At 38.0% G+C, this 21938-nt stretch overlaps 3 protein-coding genes across 3 annotated transcripts in view; 2 read left to right on the top strand and 1 right to left on the bottom strand.

Moving 5' to 3' along the window:
- LOC125265420 overlaps positions 1-1335 on the top strand; it is a 68670-nt gene extending 67335 nt beyond the window's left edge. The window contains exon 12 of the mRNA XM_048185633.1: positions 181-1335. Coding sequence (XP_048041590.1) covers positions 181-281 — 101 coding nt within the window. The 3' untranslated portion in view covers positions 282-1335. The remainder of the gene's footprint in view (positions 1-180) is intronic.
- An 11197-nt stretch (positions 1336-12532) lies between these two features.
- LOC125264066 (putative nuclease HARBI1) lies at positions 12533-13642 on the bottom strand. Its single transcript, XM_048183310.1, has one exon. The coding sequence runs from the start codon at positions 13640-13642 to the stop codon at positions 12533-12535; it is 1110 nt and encodes a 369-aa protein (XP_048039267.1).
- A 1251-nt stretch (positions 13643-14893) lies between these two features.
- On the top strand, positions 14894-15241 carry LOC125264067 (acanthoscurrin-1-like). Its single transcript, XM_048183312.1, has one exon. It carries the CDS (start codon positions 14894-14896, stop codon positions 15239-15241), a length of 348 nt encoding a protein of 115 aa, XP_048039269.1.
- Positions 15242-21938: the final 6697 nt, after the last annotated feature.

Genomic DNA, 21938 nt, shown 5'->3' on the forward strand with positions numbered 1-21938 from the left:
TCATTTGTGAGAAAAGAGCTTAAACCAGACTGAACTTGTCAAATAAGTGAGATGAACTTCTGACAGTCTGTGTTAAATGATTTTCTAATGCTTGACTTTAGTTTTGATGTCTCATATAATGACTTAATCCAGATCAGTACATCTCTTTTAATTTGTCATTGTCTGTGTATTTTCTGACAGACTCCACAGAAAAACAAAAGAATGAATCAGTGACTGTAGTGATGCCGCTGCTGAAAGCAGAGGATCTGGATGGAGTGAATGAGAAGGATAGTTCACTTTAATGAGATAAGACACGCCCACCAGTGTCAGTCACTCTGATATCATCAACACTTCAGCTCCAACAACAAAAACACATTTCTGCTTTCATAAGCCTCTAGAATCCGTCCAGTTACAGTGAGAAATGAACCCGTGTCTGTTGAGATGATGAACCTGCATGTAAAAAGCTTCTGTGGTTTATATGAACCAAGAAACATAGTAATCAAACACTTTCTTCTATCATTTAATAATGTTACACTTCATACCTGTACCTCTGTTAACACAATACTAGTGTGAGTCTCACAGCTTTGACTGTGTGATTATCAACAGTGAGTGTGAGGAATATGATTTTCATAAGATGTTTTACCATATTATTTGAATGTGATGTTTAATGTAATTAACACCAGTGCCAGATTAATGTTCATGTTCAGAACTAATCACATGTCTTTGAGATCACATGACCTTCTCTTCATGTGTAGAAATTCATTAGCTTCGACCATTCAGTGTTATTCAGCGACAATATTATTGTAAACATAATAATAATAACCAACTACTTAAGTTTTTTGCTATATGATGTATTTATGCTTGAATATATCAAAGATATGATGTGACGTGAATCTACATGTCTGATTGTAAATGTGATTTGAATTTAAAGTGACTTTATATTCATGCTGAAGCACTTAAAAGTAGCCTTATTGTACTTCTCACAAAAAAAGAAAAATGGAAAAATACATTTTGTATACTATTGTGGTGTTGTATCTTATTTTATTATTTTTTTTAGAAGCATGTTATTAATGAATATTTGAATTTATAATGCCTTTATATTCATGCTGAAGCACTTAAAGTACTTACGCCTTACTGTACTTCTCAAAAAAAAAATTAAAAAAAATGTTTTTGTTCAGATCTAATATTTAGTGCCATGATACCACATTGTGGTGTTTCTTGTGTTTTATTATTTTTTTATAAGCATGTGATTGATGAATATTGCTGTACTGCTGATCTTAATGTCTGATCTCTTCTGTCCTCTAGTGGACAAACACTGATACAGCTTTTGCTTCCTAATAAATCTTTTAACATGAATTATTGTCTAGTTGTGTTGATTGTAATGACAAATGTCCAGCAATAAAATGAGACTTTAATCAGCTGTTGTTCAACTTTCAAGAGCACTAAATAATAACTTTGTGCTGATTTATAGTTGAAGAAAAGTACAATCTAGAATGTTTTTTTCTTTTTATTTCTAATTCAAGTACTGCATTTTCACCCAGTGCCAAGAAAAGGCTTTTCACATGCACTTCATCTATTTTCTATTGTCTTTTTATTAGTTTTGATACTTTTATATAGAAGAAAAAAGAGAAAAGAAAGAACAAAAAACAACAATAGAAACAGCAGCAGATAGTAGAACAATTATGGTCATAATATTAAAAGTAAATAAGTAATAACAGTAGGAATTACATTTAAAAGAAAAAAATACAGTTTCTGCTATGGTCAAAAATATGATCATGAAGTTATTAAAGCATATCCACCAATGATGGGTAAAACCTCTTCCAAAAAATGTTTAAGTTTTCTACATTCCCAGAAGATATAATTGATATAATTGCATGATTGATCCACCTATAGGTGATATATTTGGATACGTTTTACTGGTCTAACAGTGCTCACTTTTCCTTCTTAGTGTCGCTGAATTCATCAGAATCATCTCTATTCTAGATCACTCCAGTGAGAGTCACAAAAGTGCTTATCCAAGGATGAATCTGCAAATACTTATAAAACTGTCTTGGAATCTTGAGATTAAATCTGAAAAAGGACTTTTTTGGGTTAGTTCACACAAAAATGAAAATTCTGTCATTTATTACTCACCCTCATTGTAAATGCTGCCATTTAAATTGTGTATATAATTTATGTATAACTTTATTTTGGTTTCTAAAATCACTTTCATAATTAATAATTTAATTTGTGTTTGTTATTTATGTGTTTATGCATTATTTTATTTATTATAAGTTGCAGTACTTTTATTTTGAAGGCTCGGTTCAAGTTTATGCGCAAATGCTGACTTCACGTCAGATTCTCAGCTCCTGCAAGCAAGCAAGCGGCAAGCACGGATATTTTGTATGCTCCGATGAAAGTTTATTCTCGTAAAAAAGGACTTGAACACTCACAAAGAAGATTCAAAGATTATTTCCCTTTCATGCAGCATCCCAGCTAACACAGTTACGTTGTGACGACGTAACTGGACCGGTGTTACAATATATTCGGTTCCTGAAATATTCTGTTCCACTGGGTGGCGCTTACGCGAATATTCATGATATCCTCCTGTTGTGGGCGTGTCCTCGAAACAACGCGCAAGCGAATGGAACTGAAAATATTAGTAGACGCTTCTCAAATCGCATCGGTTTAATGGATTATTTCGAAAAGGTAATAAAATATTCCTTTGGAATATACCTTTGGAACTTTGTTTTGATGACAGTCTTCATGCCAGCAGCTACTTAAAGAATGTTATTTTTGTTCAAAATATTATAATTATGATAGAAAATTATAGTTTAGTTTCATTATATTTAAAGTTTGACAAGGCAGGATATTGCAGCACAAAACCCTGAAATGTGTCAAACATAACACACTCAAACAACCTTATGTAGGCCTACCTAATTTAAAACAATTTAAAAAGCAGTCAAAATAAAATAATTCTGATAATAATAATATCATTTATTTCTGTGAGGTAATACAGCACAAATGCACAGAAAAAATAAACAGTATAAATACACAATTGGGTAGCTCTGGCAGTGTGTGATCCAGACATAATAAAGGCTGTTCCCGAGTGCCAAGGCCCTGTTTTAATATTTACCTCAGAACCTCACATTTAGCATTTCTTCTTTTCACACATTGTTTTGAATGTCTTTTCAATTTGAGTTACATTCATAGCAATTAATACTGTACTTGTTATAACATTTAATGAAATTAGTATTTATATGATTTGTTTAAAAAAACACCAAAAAAGAAAAGTCAATTTTAAGGATAATATTTTAAAGATAATTTTGTACAATCCAAATGAGCTTTACAGATCTTTAGAAAGGGTTTTAACAATGTCTGTCATGTTTTCAATTATTGCACATGCATCTATAGGTCAATCAAGGTCAGTTACAATAACATAGGACACTAAAGAGACCTTTCTACTTACTCTGAAAAACACCAGAATAAAGAAGCCCAGGGTCTCTGATCACCTGTGTGAACATGCCTTATTCCTGCAGATGTGAACAGAGCAATAAACTGCAATGTCCGTAATGTAAGATGCCTGAGACAGTGGTAAAGGGAGACAGAAGGACAGCTGATTGTCCTTCCAGTGCCAAACCACATGTAACCGTAAGTCCCCCCAGACATGTTTGAGAATGTGAAATGTCTTGGTGGAAGATTGGAGTAACATCTCACAGCAAGAGCTGCAAATCTGGTGCTGAGGATGAGATGCTCTAAAGCAGCTGGTGCCACTTCAGACTTTCAAATACTCTGTCCATCAAATGTCTGTGAAATTTGTTCAGTTTATGTCTCAGTTGTTGAATCTTTTTGTTTGTACAAATACTTTAAGAAATTTGCTGGGGAAAAAAAAATGCTGAAAGTGAAAAACTCAAATTTTTTGAAAAATGTTGTTGTTGCTTTGCAACAAAAATATGTGACAAATAACATCAAGTGTGCATTTACTTGTTTGACTTTAATGATAATTTGTCATGATATCCAGTAAAATATGAGAAAATGGGAAATATTTGTAGTTTAGAGTTGATAAGGGTAGCCTTACTGTGGTGATAAACACTGAAAATATCCAAATAATCAAGAAATTAAGGATGACACAGAATATTCACACCAGGCTATAGCTTTTTATTAGGTCACAGATACATTTGTAGAGGTTTATTTCAAGTTGTCAACACTATGCAGTAGCCTGTAGTCACAGAATGACAACGAAGGAAGCAAACTATCAAACTATTCAAAAACTTTTTAAAGCCTCACGAATAAAAACGCTAAACAGAAAACACATCGGTGTAAAACAAAGTTATTCGCTCATGTTTGCTCTGCTGTATCCTTCTGTTTATCTGAATGCCTGTACTCAGGCAAAATAGCTCAGACGATTTATCATATTACACAAACTGCATTGCTTTAAACATGTGAACTGTTGACTAACATTGAATAGTTTATTACCTTTTCGAAATAATTCATTAAACCGATGCGATTTGAGAAGCGTCTACTAATATTTTCAGTTCCATTCGCTTGCGCGTTGTCTCAGGACACGCCCACAACAGGAGGATATCATGAATATTCGCGTAAGCGCCACCCAGTGGAACAGAATATTTCAGGAACCGAATATATTGTAACACCGGACCAGGGGTGCGTTTCCCGAAAGCATCGTTGGCCAACTATGGTCGCAAGTTCCGTCGTTATCAGCATAGTTCAACGATTTGGTGTTTCCCGAAACCATCGTTCCAACGAACGTTCGCAAACTGCATCGCAAACTTGTGTGGTTGGAACGACAGCTCTTGACCTGTGGTTAGAAGCATAGTTCCTTGTTAGTTTGTCGTGGCGACGTCATTGATTTCGCAGCAGCTGGGATGTGTTCTATTCAGAGCTATCGACCCTATAGCCTATTTCTTTCGAATGTTTCACCATCCACTTTAAGTAATTTGGATGACTTAAAGTCGAGGTGCCTAGGTTTTACACAATTTGCTTTCTTCATTAGGCCTACAAATTATTTGAAACGATATAATAGCGTGACGATCGCAATTATTCTCCCTTCGAAGTGCCCTCTGAAAGGATTATTTATGCCGGTTGGGACGCAGTCTTGGTTTCGTTTGTGCGAAGAAACGGTGAGTGTGCAAGTGAGTAGCTTTGTTAAATTCCCAAAGACAAATTGTCATATAACAATATTTTACAAAAAGGGGTTTACCCTTTGTTACGTCCTGGTAGTTCGTGCCTCTGTGTTTTTCTTTTTTCCCTCCTCTTTTCCTAGGCACGCCTACAAGAGACGGTTATTGGTTCGGGAGGCTGCCAATCATCATCAGCCCATGTGACGTCATGCTACCCGCTGCCAATCCTGGACCGGCGCCAGAGTTTAAAAGAGCGGCTTGTTGGACGCGAGGATAGCTCGCTTTGCTCTTTGCTCTTTGCTTTTCTGTTTTGTGCTTGTTAGATCTGCTTGTTGTTAAGTTCCTTCGGTACAATGTCATTCTTACGTTGAACAGTTTTGAGCTGTCATTGTTTTCTTTGATTTGTTCTTTAACTTGTTTTTTTCTTTAAGTATTATTTCGACTGTGTTGCTCCTGATCTTTGGGAACGGACAAGGTAGTATGTCACGTGACGTACATGTGCAACACTTAGTGACTTCAATGTATAGATACACCAGTTAGGAGTGAGCGCCACACTTGTATGTTTTGTTTGGGTAGAAAGTGTAGGTAAGTTATGGCGTTTGACGCGCTGAAGACTTGCTTTCTTGTTTTTCTTTTCTTGAGTTAGGTTAGTTTGAACCTGAGTTAGCTTGGGTCCCTTTTTGGTTTTGTTCTTTTCTTTTCTTTGGCGACTCTCTTTTGTCCTTTTTCCCTGGTTTATTACTTTTGTTTCTTTTTCATGTAAATATTGTCTTTGTTTGTTTTCTTGTTGTTGTTATTTGTTAGTATTGCATTATTGTATTATTATCCTTAACTCACACCTTTATTTTCTTTTTCCTTGATTGTAAATAAACTCCGTTTATTGGCAGTTTTCGTAGCGTCTTGTCTTTAGCCATCACCACTCGTACGCGCAATGGTCACAATCTCAATGTTACCCCTTCTAACCCTAGACTTAAATTAAGAAGTTGTAACATTTAATGGGGGCTCGTCCGGGATAGTATTTACTGATATGATTCAGTCCCGAATAACTTTATAGTTGTGATCATTGGTGCGTGCGTGTGTGTTGGTTGCGATTGACAAGAAGTAAGTTTTGGAAGTTCTGGCGTTGTACCCATGCGGGAGGTGTTGAAGTGTCATTTGCTTATTTGCTTATTGTGCGTTATGGAAACGTTTAATTTGCAGAATTTTGTTACTTAAACCCCATTCGTTAGAGCAGATTAATTTGTGCAGGAAGCAAGATTTATTGCTGGTAGCTGACCACTATAAGATTACTATTAGCAAACAAGGTCTTAAGAGAGACATAAAAAGTAAATTGTTGCAGTATCCTTCGCGGAGGTTAAATGTTCTTCCTATGTCAAATACCTATGGATGGTGAGTCTAGCGGGAGTGTACGTGTGGGCGACGTTGCTGTGGCAAATCTCAGCCTTGTGGATGATGCGGATAAGCGGAGTGGTAGAGCTGACGCCGAGGCGGAGGGGATCGCCGATGCTAAGGCCAGCTTGCCACCGTTTGATCCATTTTCTCCCAGTTCTGTTGATTCAACAGACCGGGCGCGACTGAAAGTCCGCTTGGCTCGTTTGCAATATGAGGCACAAGAGAAAGCCGATGCACCGTCAGGCCGAGCTAAATCTGCGGTTGGAGATACGCAGGCTCGAGATTGAGGCTGACAAGCAGGTGAAGCTGCGACAGCTGGATCTAGAGGCAATGAAGGGTTGCTAACGGGTCAGCCGCGCAGTCGGATCCAGGTCAGGTTTTCTGATGTTTCTCCGCAGACTGATCCATCGCAAGTTACATTTGACATAGGTAAGCACATTGTATTAGTACCACAATTTCGAGAATCTGAAGTAGACTCCTATTTCAGTGCGTTTGAGCGCATTGCTATTTCTCTTCGTTGGCCTAAAGAGGCCTGGTCTCTATTAGTTGCAGTGCAAGTTGATAGGGTAAAGCTCAGGAGGTATGCTCTACGTTGTCTCTAGACGAGAGTCTAAACTATGATTCTATGAAGTGTGCTATTCTTCGTGCTTATGAGTTAGTTCCTGAGGCTTATAGACAGAAAGTATAGAGGACACAGGAAAAGTTCTGTCCAGACTTTTGTGGAATTTGCAAGGGAGAAAGGGCTCTTTGTTTGATAAGTGGTGCACAGCTAGTAAGGTAAGTGATTTTAACGAGTTAAGAGAGCTTGTATTGCTTGAAGATTTTAAAAATTGCTTGCCCGAGCGTGTTGTGATTTATCTTAACGAACAGAAAGTAACTTCGTTGTCGCATGCAGCAGTATTAGCTGATGAGTTTGTCTTAACACATAAAAGTGTCTTCCCTGCTGCACGTCCGGAAAAGTCACAGTTTGTTCTTTCTCAAAATTCGGCTGCACGTTCTAAGTCCACCCCACCTCTTAAGGAGGATCGTGAATGTTTTTATTGTCACAAACGTGGACATGTGATTGCAGATTGTTTGGTTTTAAAACGCAAACAGTCCCAGCCTAAAAGTGTAGGATTTGTTAAAACTGATAAGCCGATTGTTTCATTGCTTGATGAGAGTAGAATTGATGACAGTTACCGACCTTTTATTCTAAAAGGGTTAGTTTCCTTAACTGGCAGTTGTGAGGATCAGAGAGAAATAAGGATGCTCAGAGACACAGGTGCAATGCAATCATTTATTGTAGCAGATACGTTGCCGTTGTCTGATGATACGTTCTGTGGTTCAAGCGTCATTCTACAAGGCATTGAAATGAATTGCGTAACGGCTCCTTTGCATCGTGTGCATCTGCAGAGTGAGTTATGTACGGGATTTGTGAAAGTGGCCGTACGTCCTTCACTTCCTGTACAGGGTGTTGATTTTATCCTTGGCAATGACCTGGCCGGAGGAAAAATAATGCCTGTTTTAGAGGTTGTTGACAAACCAGATATGTTTTGTCGGTCGGAAAAGGTATCTAATACTTATCCTGGCGTTTTTCCCGCATGCGCTGTTACTCGCGCACAGTCGCGCAAAGAGGGAAATCTAGTTGACTTGTCTGAGTCGTTCTTCCGTCCTCTTCTTGCTGGTGATGAATCACTGGATGCTGCTGTCGATACACAAAAGCAGTCAAATAAAGTTAGTACAACTGTGTCTGATGTAGATACATTAAAACTATCCGTGTCCAGAGAGAGAATAAGTGCTGCACAGAAAGAGGACAAATCTCTCGTTACGTCTTTTAATTCTGTTGTACCTCTTGATGTGGCTAAGGATAAGAAAGTTGCATATTTTGTTGACAATGATTTATTGATGAGAAAGTGGTGTTCCAAAACTAAGGATTCGGATTGGGATGTTGTACATCAAGTTGTTGTCCCATCTTTGTATCGTCAGCATGTTTTATGCTTAGCGCATGATCATCAGTTCGCAGGACATCTCGGAGTTACAAAAACTTACAATAGGATATTACAACACTTCTTTTGGCCATGTTTAAAAAAAGATGTTGTTCAGTACTGCCGTACGTGTCATACCTGTCAGACCGTTGGGAAGCCGAATCAGGTGATTCCACCTGCTCCTCTGTCTCCTATTCCAGCTATTGGGGAACCCTTCGAGCATGTAATCGTAGACTGTGTTGGACCTCTACCTAAAACTAAATCTGGTAACCAGTTTCTGTTAACCATAATGTGCGTAGCCACTAGATTTCCAGAGGCAATTCCGTTAAGGAAAATCACCGCGCCCGTTATCATCAAAGCGTTGGTGAAATTTTTCTCTACTTTCGGGCTCCCTAAAATAGTGCAGACTGATCAGGGCACAAATTTTTTATCAAGGCTTTTTAACCAAGTTCTGGAGACTTTGGCGATTTCTCACCGTGTGTCAAGTGCTTATCGACCACAAAGTCAGGGGGCACTTGAACGCTTTCACCAAACACTTAAGTCTATGCTTAGGAAGTATTGTATGGACACTGCCCGAGATTGGGATGAGGGAGTACCTTTGGTTTTGTTCGCAGCCAGAGAGACGGTACAAGAGTCTCTTGGTTTTAGTCCAGCTGAACTTGTTTTTGGACATCAGGTAAGGGGACCTTTAAAAGTTCTTAAGGAAAAGATTTTAATGACTGATTCGAGTTCCGTGTACTAATGTGTTAGATTATGTTAGTACTTTCCGAGATCGCTTACATACTGCTTGGTCGCTAGCTAAGGAATCTCCTAGCTAATGTTCAAAAAAACATGAAGCGCAAGTTCGATCGGAAAAGCAATTGCGCGATCTTTTGTGCCTGGTGATGAGGTGCTCGTTCTTTTACCTGTTCCTGGATCAGCTTTGTCTGCTCGTTTCTTTGGTCCGTATGTTGTTAAAAAGAAAATGAGTGAGACTGACTATATGCTTTCCACCCCTGATAGGAGACGTCAAACAAGAGTGTGTCATATAAACATGTTAAAGGCTTACCATGCCAGAGAGAAATCTGAAGCTCCGGAACAGACTGCTGGGCCCGCTGTCTCTTCCGTCGCGATAGCTGTGGAGCTGACGCCCACTCTTGATGTCTCGGGTGCTGACGAGGATGGTGTCGTGTTCCGTAATGCCCCTCATCAGTGTGTACGGTTAGCAAACTCTGAGATATTACAAGATCTCTCTTCATGTCTTGTTCATTTAACCTTTGCTCAAAAATCTGATATTGGTAACCTAATCTCTGATTTTAAATCTCTGTTTAGCGATGTACCAAGACAAACGAATGTTTTACAGCACGATATTGTTGTGGATGGTGCTCGCCCTATTAAGCAGCATGCGTATCGTGTTAATACAGTCAAAAGGTCTGTTATGCGTCAGGAGGTTAGTTATTTGTTGGAGAATGGTTTCGCCAAACCTAGTTGCAGTCCCTGGAGTTCTCCATGTTTGCTCGTGCCGAAACCTGATGGTACTTTTAGATTCTGCACTGATTACCGCAAGGTAAATGCTGTGACTGTGCCAGACAGCTACCCATTACCGCGCATGGAAGACTGTGTCGATAACATCGGTTCCGCCCGTTTCGTCAGTAAACTAGATATGTTGAAGGGATACTGGCAAGTTCCACTTACATCACAAGCGTCAGATATCTCTGCGTTTGTAACACCAGATAATTTTCTTCAGTATACTGCGATGGCTTTCGGGCTCAGAAACGCACCGGCAACATTTCAGCGTTTGGTAAATGTTGTTTTAGCTGATGTACCAAATTGCAACGCATATCTTGATGATTTGGTCATCTATTCGATGGATTGGAAAGAACATATGTGCTCGTTGAGAACCGTGTTTGAGCGTCTTGATAAAGCTAATTTGACACTTAACTTAGCAAAATGTGAGTTTGGCCGAGCGACCGTCACTTACCTTGGTAAACAGGTTGGTCAAGGTCAAGTACGGCCGGTGGAGGCCAAGGTTGCAGCAATTGCGGAGTTTCCAGTCCCTACCACCCGACGAGAGCTACGGAGGTTTTTGGGTATGGCTGGGTACTACCGCAGTTTCTGTAAAAATTTCTCGACTGTTGTTAGTCCCCTCACTGCATTAATCAGTCCAACTAAGCTTTTTAAGTGGTCATTGGAATGTCAGCATGCTTTTGACTCTGTGAAAATGCTTTTATGTAATGCACCTGTTCTTATTGCACCTGACTGTACACGGGATTTTAAACTTGAAGTGGACGCAAGCGCAGTTGGCGCTGGAGCTGTTCTCCTGCAGGAGGATAAAAATGGTGTAGATCATCCTGTCAGTTACTATTCTCGTAAGTTTAACAAGCATCAGCTTCACTATTCCACTATCGAAAAGGAAGCACTGGCCTTGCTGCTCGCTTTACAGCATTTTGAAGTTTACCTTGGCTCTAGTAATCTTCCTGTCACAGTGTTTACGGATCATAATCCTCTTGTGTTTTTATCTCGGATGTATAACCAAAATCAAAGGTTGATGCGCTGGGCTCTAGCAGTCCAGAATTACAACTTGGTTATTAAACACAAGAAAGGTGTTGAAAATGTCCTTGCTGATGCTCTTTCGAGAGCTTGAGTTTTTTCCCTACTTTGAAAACAAACTAGTTTGTTCTTAAGGGTGGGAGTGTTACGTCCTGGTAGTTCGTGCCTCTGTGTTTTTCTTTTTTCCCTCCTCTTTTCCTAGGCACGCCTACAAGAGACGGTTATTGGTTCGGGAGGCTGCCAATCATCATCAGCCCATGTGACGTCATGCTACCCGCTGCCAATCCTGGACCGGCGCCAGAGTTTAAAAGAGCGGCTTGTTGGACGCGAGGATAGCTCGCTTTGCTCTTTGCTTTTCTGTTTTGTGCTTGTTAGATCTGCTTGTTGTTAAGTTCCTTCGGTACAATGTCATTCTTACGTTGAACAGTTTTGAGCTGTCATTGTTTTCTTTGATTTGTTCTTTAACTTGTTTTTTTCTTTAAGTATTATTTCGACTGTGTTGCTCCTGATCTTTGGGAACGGACAAGGTAGTATGTCACGTGACGTACATGTGCAACACTTAGTGACTTCAATGTATAGATACACCAGTTAGGAGTGAGCGCCACATTTGTATGTTTTGTTTGGGTAGAAAGTGTAGGTAAGTTATGGCGTTTGACGCGCTGAAGACTTGCTTTCTTGTTTTTCTTTTCTTGAGTTAGGTTAGTTTGAACCTGAGTTAGCTTGGGTCCCTTTTTGGTTTTGTTCTTTTCTTTTCTTTGGCGACTCTCTTTTGTCCTTTTTCCCTGGTTTATTACTTTTGTTTCTTTTTCATGTAAATATTGTCTTTGTTTGTTTTCTTGTTGTTGTTATTTGTTAGTATTGCATTATTGTATTATTATCCTTAACTCACACCTTTATTTTCTTTTTCCTTGATTGTAAATAAACTCCGTTTATTGGCAGTTTTCGTAGCGTCTTGTCTTTAGCCATCACCACTCGTACGCGCAATGGTCACAATCTCAATGTTACCCCTTCTAACCCTAGACTTAAATTAAGAAGTTGTAACACCTTAAATATTAAATTGTATCTGTACTGTAGCATTACACATATACGCAACACATGCAGTGCTTAGCGCTAAGGAAACGTAGGCAGATTCAGATTTATTTTATTCAGACATTTAAACATTTAACAAATGATGACATAAATCAACATAAAGTCTGAAAAGGAATAGGCAGAAGCAAAAGCTTATTGCGCCTATCCTAAATTAGCCTATAGGCTAATTTACATACGTTAACATAGGCTATTTAAAATATTACACACTCAAACCACAATATTGTTTGTCAATGAATGAAGAAAAATTGTATAAATAAGCAGTTTTGTGTAGTAGAATATAATATTCTCAAGGTGTTATAAGAAACAAATACATATTTATTGTTTGCAAAAGTATTTAAGTGAAGTCTGCTGGGGGAAAACATAGGCAAATAAACAACATTATTTATTAACACAAGTTATGTCAGATTAAATTAAACAAATAATAGAAAACACAGTATCCAAACTGTAAAATACTGTATTAGCCTACCATCCAAACATATTCTGAATTAAAAGTTCTCTGACTTCTGCTCCTGCAGGATGCATTCTGCCTTGATGTGGGTTCAAAGGATCATCATCATCGTCATCATCATCAGAAACAGCATTTTCCTCACCATCGGCTCCAATGGCATCAACTTCCTCCTCAGGAAGCTGGACATTTTCCCTGACTGCAATGTTGTGGAGAATTGCAGTAACCACAATAACAGAACAGCTTTTGGTGGGGTTTAGCTTCAGGCCACCACTGGACTTGCTGATGCAGCGAAAACGTTGTTTCCACAGTCCTATAGTCCTCTCCACTATAGAGCGTGTCCTTCCATGGGCCTGATTAAACCTTTCCTCTGCAATGGTGGCTGGATGCTGCACAGGTGTCAAGAGGTAGGGGCGAAGAGGATATCCACTGTCTCCCAGGAGCCAGCTATCACCAAAGCCACCTTCTTCAGCCATCTGGCAAATTGCCGAATTGGCCCATGCAAAAGAGTCATGTGTGCTTCCAGGCCATTTTGCCACAATGTCAGTGAACATTCCCTGGTGATCACACACTACTTGAACATTAATGGCTGGATAGCCCTTCCTGCAAATGTACAAGGGCTCATTTACCTTAGGGCTTAATACTGGGATTAGGGTGCCATCAATGATGCCAATCACTCTGGGGATGTTGTCAAAATCATAGAATTGTTGATTGGCCAGCTGTATTTCCTCGGGAGTTTTGGGGAAAACCAGGATGCTCTTCATCAGCTGTAAAAGCAAAGGTGTTACTGTTGTCACAGTTTTGCTGACTGAAGACTTGCTGAGCCCCAGACCATCACCCACCACCTCCATAAAACTTCCAACAGCAAAATAACGCAGTGTAGCTAACAACTGCACCTCTGGACTTAAGGCGTAGTTTCTTCTTGTTGCCCTCTGAAGGTGTGGTTTTACTATCTGAAATAATTCAAGGATCTTGGTCCTTGGAAGACGGAATTTTCTTAAAATTGCATCATCAGATAGTGAGTCAAGAGGGGTAAAATTTGTCCTTATGTGGGCATTTATATAAACTGATTGACTTCTCAGTCGCCTTCTGTGCTCCAGCTGTAAGAATCTTTGTAAAGCTGCCATTGTTGAGCACTTGAAAAACACATACACACTGTTTTATTAGGAGAGGCATTAGTACACCTGCTTTTGAGTTAATAGAAACACCTTGGCTAATAATCATTGTAAATTAATTAAATTACTACAATTAATTATTACCATCTTTGATTTATTATAGTAATAAGGTACAACATTAATATATTGTATATGTTGATTTGCTTTAAAATAGACTGTTGTCATTCTGTTATTTCATAATTTTCATTCTTCTCTTAAGAATAGTCTTAGTACTTAAGAGTGTTTTGTGTTATGTTTGGCTTATATTGTCATTGATGATATTAATGTTGTGAATGAACAAAATTTTCATTTACTTTATGGTCTATGTGATGGTGGCTCACCACTAAAATAAAATCAAAGTTCCATTTCATATGTTTCATTATCAGGCTTGGTCATGTTATTCAGGTATTTAATAAAGGATGACATGGCATGGTAAACATGCTTCAGCTTCACTCAGTAATGCCTGCATTTTTATATGGCATTAATATACTACTTTGAGTCAAGTTACAATAGTATGCTCTTTTCCTCATATTAAACTGAATGCCCAGTGTATTAGAAAAGCACTTGAAATACATATTACAAAAGAGTATATTTGGCCATAACATTTTTTATTTATTTGTATTTCAGTTCAACTGCTGAAGGGTTTTAACTTCATCACTCAAAAACAAATTGAATGCCATGCACCACACAGCTTCACCAGAGCCCCATTTGCCAGAAGTGAGGCATGATGGCCAACAATGTAGCCAAAAAAAAAAAAAAAAAAAAAAAAAAAGGGGGTTACATCTGTGGATCTGAAAAAAAAGAAAAAAAAAAGATTACATGGCTGTCAGCCACACATGATTTGACTTTCCATACTGAGTAAATAACACAATTTTCACTTACTGTCGGTTGGTAGAAACATGGTTAAAGAGGGCTTGCTGGCTTGTTGTTGCAGGAGTTCCAATTTAGCCCTCCTATAGGCCATAACCTCCTGATGATGTTGGGCTTTCTGCTCCTTCAGGGCCCTCAGTTCTCTCCTGATTCCCTGGAGTTCAGATAATTTCTTCTTCTCCGACTGAAGCAGCTTCTCACTGCAGCCACAACGTCCCCTGTTTCTCCTTTGGCGGGAGATTAATGGCTGGTTTTCTGGAATGCCAGAACGACGTTGCCCAGCACATGAGGAGGCCTCAGACTGAGGGGAGTCAGAAGGAGGAAGCAATAGCCCAAGACCAGGACTCATTGCTGATGCTCCAGGGGCAGGCTGGAGGGGTTCTGATGTTCCAGGGGCAGGCTGGAGGGGTTCTGATGTTCCAGGGCCAGGGTGGAGGGGTTCTGATGTTCCAGGGCCAGGGTGGAGGGGGCCTGATGTTCCAGGGCCAGGGTGGAGGGGGCCTGATGTTCCAGGGCCAGGGTGGAGGGGGCCTGATGTTCCAGGGCCAGGGTGGAGGGGGCCTGATGTTCCAGGGCCAGGGTGGAGGGGGCCTGATGTTCCAGGGCCAGGGTGGAGGGGGCCTGATGTTCCAGGGCCAGGGTGGAGGGGGCCTGATGTTCCAGGGCCAGGGTGGAGGGGGCATGTTCCAGGGCTCAACTTGAATTCAAAGGCCTGGTTGACGCACATGCATCTATGCCTCCAGGGATCCCTTCCAAGGCCTCAGGCCCCAGGATGGCCAAAACTCTCTCTTCCTCTGCAGTCAGAGGAGGAACGGAGTTGATACCCCCACCAGTCTTTTTTGCTTCCCTTCTACGTGCTGCAGCCCTCCGTTTTGTCACACTTGCGAAGTCCGTCCACTTTTTTCTAACTTCTTCTGGGCTTCGCTCATAACCATAGCCAGCAGCATTTATTTTTTGGGTGATTTCTGCCCAGGATTTTTTTTTATCAGCATTTGTTACACAATTTTTCAGCTTTGAAAATAGCTGTATTTTTTTATTCTCCACCTCCTCCAAAAGAACTGTAACTTCATTTTTTGAAAATTGTGGTTTTCGCGTCATTTTCATATAGGTCATATGAACACATAGCTGTATAGCAAGGGGACTTAAATAGGTAGGCTAATGATCTTAAGCAAAATATGCAACAGGTGTACACAATAACAATCACAGTGATCATTGATCAACAGTAAAACCCATCATTTATTTTCATTTTAATTGTGCTGATCTATCAATATTCAATAAGAAATTAATAAATATGAAATTGTGAAATTAATAGTTATAGATTTTTGGGATTAGAGAAGACAACATTGTGTTTATATATGTTTATATTTTATTGTGCAAAGAATGAATGTTGAGTTGTTAACGTAATTACTCCACATCGTCACTAAGAAAGCGCAGTCGAAAAGAGAAAAGAACCAAATTTACAGCAGGTGGCGATATGTGTTCATAGCACCAGTCCGCCATTAGATCGAAGAAGAAGAAGAAGAACGTCATAACGACAGCTCCAACCAAGGTGGTTCAAACCATGGTTTTGCGACACAGGTACCATGGTTTCGGGAAACAGTAGTGACTAGCTAGTTGATTTCTTTAAAGATGCATCGTACTATGGTAGTTAAACCAGCGAGTTGCATCGTTGTACGGGAAACGCACCCCTGAGCCATAGAGAGACAGAGTTGCGACAACGGAAGTTCAAAACGCTTGATCGTCACGTGATTCGTGTAGCCTTCAGATAGTTCCAGGAAGTGCGTCGGCGGCAATTCAAAATGATAGGGTTAGAGAGACAGAACCGTGATTTTTGGTAATTTGTAGTCAATAAATGCATCGGTTTACAATATTTATGTAATACACCGACATGTATGTGTATGTAGTTACAGCAATGTTGTTTTTAAAAGATAAAAACCTGCTAATATTTGAGGATTAGTGTTGTCAACCAGCGTTGCCTGCCTTGTTAACATAATTCTGGCTAACATTATCTTGTTTAAAGATCGCGTTGCAGTTGTTTTGAAGTATTTTTATGTTTTTAAACTTGTTTGTTAGTTAAGGGCAATTATGTCATGTTCACTATGGTTTCACAGGGACAGGAGACCTGCAGGTGACAGGTGATTGCCTTAAAAACCCATTGCAAATAAGTGAAATGTAAAATTTAATTAAGTGAAATTTAATTAATCTTAATGTTAACAATTCTTATGAACCCCATTCACTTACTTATTACTATATACATTCATACACAAAATATTCAATTCTAAAATAAAACATGATTATACACACGTGTGACTTTTGCACTGATTTAGTACAGTGGATTTATAAATTTATAATAAACTGCATGTCAAGCATTTCGTCTGTCCATTCCTACATGTTCTTGTAGTCTCCGCTATGGTTTGCAGTGCTGCATGAGGATGATCCAGTTGTTCAGAGAAAGCAGTATGAATGCATGGTTACATGGAAAGGAGAAAGTTATGTTCAAGTCAGCAGGAGCAATCTAAATAGAACTAAAGATTGTGTTCATATATAGGTGTATCTGCCCTTTTTTAACAAAAAACAACACGGAACTTTTATGTTTATTAAAGGTTTATTAAAAATAAGGAGCAAGGAAAAGCTTGCAAAATCCAAGGAGCAGAGACCGGCGGTGACAGCATCATTGCATTGAGTCTTCAGGATCTGAATCCCCTTTGTGCTTGTATGGAAAGCAAAATAAAAGGAAACAAAATGGGAGAAATTAAATACAGTAGTAGTATATAATACAGTTTTGGTATTTAGTATGATTTCCCATTTAGCTAGTATATATATATATATATATATATATATATATATATATATATATATCTTTTTTTTTTTTTTTTTTTTTGCTGCTGCTGCTGCTTTTAAGCGATGTTTTTTTTAATCTCACTTATAAACTTCCCTCTCCCCATCAATCCAAAAATCAGCTGAGCTGATACATAATAGACAGACAGTCAACAGAATCACAATGTATACATTCTCAAATATAAATTCTAAAATAAGGATTTTTTTTCTTTATTCCCAGGTGAGAAAATACTGTAGTAATTTATAGTAAATACCATAGTGTTTTTGAACCATACTATAGTAAAGTACTTGAATTAATTTGTTGTGGTAATTCTATAGTTGCTGTGATAATATAACAACTATAGTAATATAAACAAATTATGTTACCCAATACTGTACTAAGTTTTCTACAACTTTAGGGTATATTATACTACAATATACACTACAGTATACTGTAGTAAAGAACTAAAGTATATACTACAGTATTTATTACAGTTTATCAGTTCACTATACTGCAGTATGCTGTAGCATTCATTAACAACATGTTGTAAATATTATAATATATACAGTATACTACAATTTACTATAGTATGGTTCAAAAACACTATACTGTTTACTATATTATTTTTTCACCTGGGTTGTACAATTAATAAGGAATAAGGATATTCTCATTTTACCACTTTCGCCCACCACAAGCCCCAAAGTTATATTTAACTCCGTTGAGAAGCCTTTTTCTCTAATTACACGACGATGAATAAAGCTGTTTTAATCTATTATCTAATCTACTATCTGATAACATCCCCTGAAACTATTTATTTAGTGAGCAATATCAGCTAGCATGCTTTAATACACAAGTTAATTTGATTCATATGTACTGATAATATAAAATCTTATAATTTAAACGGCTTACCTTTTAAAAGTGCATCACAAACGGTCTGTTCTGCTGTAACTCTACGGCGCGGCTGCTACTTCCGGGAACTATTGAGAGGCTCCACGAGCCGCCATTGCTGTAAAAAACCGTTCCATTGGAGTCTATGGAGTTGTCGCAACTCTCTCTCTCTATGGCTCTGGACCGGACCATATTCGTTGTAGCGACGTACCAAATAACGTTCTAGGGACGTAACTTTGTGATTCCCATATTCGTCGTGGCGACGTTATAGTGGTACGTCTCTGTAACGTGAGGAGTACGTCTCAACGACCAAACTGGCACGTTGTAAAAACGTAACCAGATTGGCTCATATTAGTTGCAACGACGTCCCGAATAACGTTCCAGCGACGTAACTTTGTGATTCCCATATTCGTCGTGGCGACGTTATAGCGGTACGTCGCTGGAACGTGACAGGTACGTCTCAACGACCAAACTGGCACGTTGTGAAAACGTAACTGGATCGGCTCATATTAGTTGCAACGACGTCCCAAATAACGTTCCAGCGACGTAAATTTGTGATTCCCATATTCGTCGTGGCGACGTTATAGTGGTACGTTGCTGGAACGTGACAGGTACGTCCTAAAGACCAAAATACCACCTCGACCTTTATCTTAAAATCTGCTTCTCACCTTTACTCCGGGGAATGGAAATGTGCACCGTCCATAACCTTGAAACCCATGCAGAACTGATAAACACTTCATTCTCTGCTATAAAACCTAATAAATTCTAATTGTTATAGGGAATTGTGTTGCTTTGGTTAATACATTTGCAGATCAAAATATGTAGTGGAAACCAATATAAACCCTCATTAAATTCTGATAGAAAATGGCTAGAAACACACTGCATCCATGAAATCATCAGCATTGTTACTTTGTACAATTACTAAGCCAATACATTTGAACATTACCATGTAACCATGTTTTAACCATGTAAAGTGTTACCACATTAATTCATAAATTGAACACATTCATAGATCAAACAATACAATCAATAAATAAATGTAACCAGTAATTAATGTTTTATTCTTTTAATTGACAAAGTGTTTTATCATTATATAGGTATAGTTAAATAATGATTTTATTCTATTATATTTATAGATACTCTTATGATTACTACTATCCATAATTTGGCACAAAAATGACAAAGATGAAAAAGATTCAGCAGATATTTTATTACTTTATTTGCAAAAAATATATTTTAAAACCATTTCCTAAGTGTCCTGTATGAGGCAGCTGCTACAAATATACTGAGGTAATGTGCTTTAATACTGCTTTACTGCCAGACAATATCACAATTACCAAAGATATACAGTCCTTGAGCTTCTCAAAAGCTAAAAAAATCCAGAAGATGACATTCATAAAGAGTAAAAGATATGTATAAAGAACAATATAGAGATTTTTAGCATTCCTTCAAATAATAGTTTGGCCCATCCAAAAATACATGTACAGTTTTTGTTCAAGAAAATGAACATGTGGACTTTCTCAGGAAGAATTTGAGATCTCTCATTACCGTGTCCTCAGCTGTGTAGAACACTCTTGCCAACAGTGTTGCAGAGGTAGATGATGGAGAGCTGTGAGAGAAGAGGAAGAGTGTCTTTCTCAGGTTCTTCTGAGGCAAGGATAGGAGGATGGTCTCTATATATTCACTTTGGATTTTGGCAAACTGGAAGCTAAAAAAAAAATATTGTAGTAGTTATTGTAGTAAGGTTTATTGTTTGTTAGAAAGGTATGAGGAAAGCATGTTTAACTTACATGTTACCTCTTCTTCATCCTGAGCTGCACAGTCACCTCGGTCACCACTGCCATCATCATCCTCCTCTGGCAGCTGAAAGGTTGAATTACATTGTTAGAAGTTGCATTTTTACTTTTGAAAGCAGTCTCTTCTACTTACCAAGGCTGCATTTGATGAAAAAAATACAGTAAAATAATAATACTGTGAAGTAGTTTTACTTTACTATTCTAAAATAGTTTTACTATTAACTGTTTTCTATTTTAATCTATTTTTAAAAGTAAGTTATTCCTGTGATCAAAGCTGAATTTTCAGTATCATTACTCCAGTCTTCAGTGTCACATGATCCTTCAGAAATCATTCTAATATGATGATTTGATGCTCAAGAACACAAAAAAAATGAAGCAGCACATTTCAAAAGAAATGTCCAAGCATCAATTCAGCATATTAGAATGATCAAAGATCAAGTGGCACTGAAGACTAGAAAAATGATGCCGAAAATTTTCCGTCAAAGGAATAAATTAAATTTTGCAACATCTTCCAAATCTCAATATCTTTGACTGGCAGTGTACATTATTACATTTAGATAATAAACCGTGCACAAATTCTCAAAGAACTTACATTTTAACGATTACTTCCCTCACTGCTGACTCCTTCAAGCTGGGGACACACTGAACGACTAGCTGAAACATTCTAAGACTGAAATCAACACACTTAAAAACTGTTTCCTTCGACTGAAGTGGATTTAAATACTTACAGATTATAAACAGACTGAACACAACTGGCTCTGACTCCACGTGTTTGGGCAAGATCAGTTGAAAGTATCAAATTACATTTATAATCGGCCTAACAGTCATTAAGTGTGTCCCTGGCTTTAATCGTTGTTGTAGCCTCCTCAAAAATACATCTTTCTGTACACGAAAGCAAGAAAAAAATATTTTAAGAAAAAATACAGTAAGGGCATATTTCATGTAGCCTAAATGAATTGTGATTATGAATTTTTTTTTTTTTTTTTTTTAATTTGATAGTATTTTGAAATCATTAAAATATCATGTATATATTGTAAGTTACAACATTATTTGTTTTTATCATGACATGAATTAATGTCGTTCCAAACCTGTTAAGACTTTCGTTGATCTTCAAAACACAAATAAAGATAATTTAATGAAATCTGAGAGCTTTCTGTCCCTCCATTGACAGTCTACACAACTGCCACTTTGATGTTTAAAACAAAAGTTCATACAGACCGTAAATCTAATCTAATGAATATTGAGGGGTTTAGTCCAAATTTTCTGAATAAACTCGATCACTTTATATAATGAACAAATTTAATACACAAGTGCATATACAAAGAAGTACAGTTGAGCTTCCATTTATGTTCGCTAATTAATGTTTATATGTGAATAAAAGTCTAAACTCAAACTGTATATTGCATTAAGCGAACAAGTCTCTTTGAATTTCAAGTTTGGACTAAACTGCTCCATTCATATGGATCACTTTTACAATGTCTTTATGAACTTTTTGAAGTGTCAAAGTGTTAGTTGCATGGTGTGTAAATTGAGGGAGACAACTCTCAGATTTCATTAAAATATCTTCACTTATTTTTCGAAGATGAACAACACATTCTTGCATGTTCGGAATGACATAAGGGCGAGTATTTTTATTTTTTTTTCATTTTTGTGTGAACTAACCCTTTAGGCAGGCATACACTTTGTAAGTTCGAACACTCAGTAGTTTGTGAGCCTTTGCATACAAGTTAGTTAATCATGTCAAAGCAGTTGGTACATTGCACGACTGCACTACAATGCACTAATAATTAATTTGTAATCGGACTAGTTGCACAGTCGAATTAAAGGGATAGTTCACCAAAAAATGAAAATTCTATCATCATTTACTCACCCTCAGCTTGTTCCAAAGCTATATAAA

Source organism: Megalobrama amblycephala, linkage group LG3, assembly GCF_018812025.1.
Source record: "Megalobrama amblycephala isolate DHTTF-2021 linkage group LG3, ASM1881202v1, whole genome shotgun sequence".
Taxonomy (NCBI): domain Eukaryota; kingdom Metazoa; phylum Chordata; class Actinopteri; order Cypriniformes; family Xenocyprididae; genus Megalobrama; species Megalobrama amblycephala.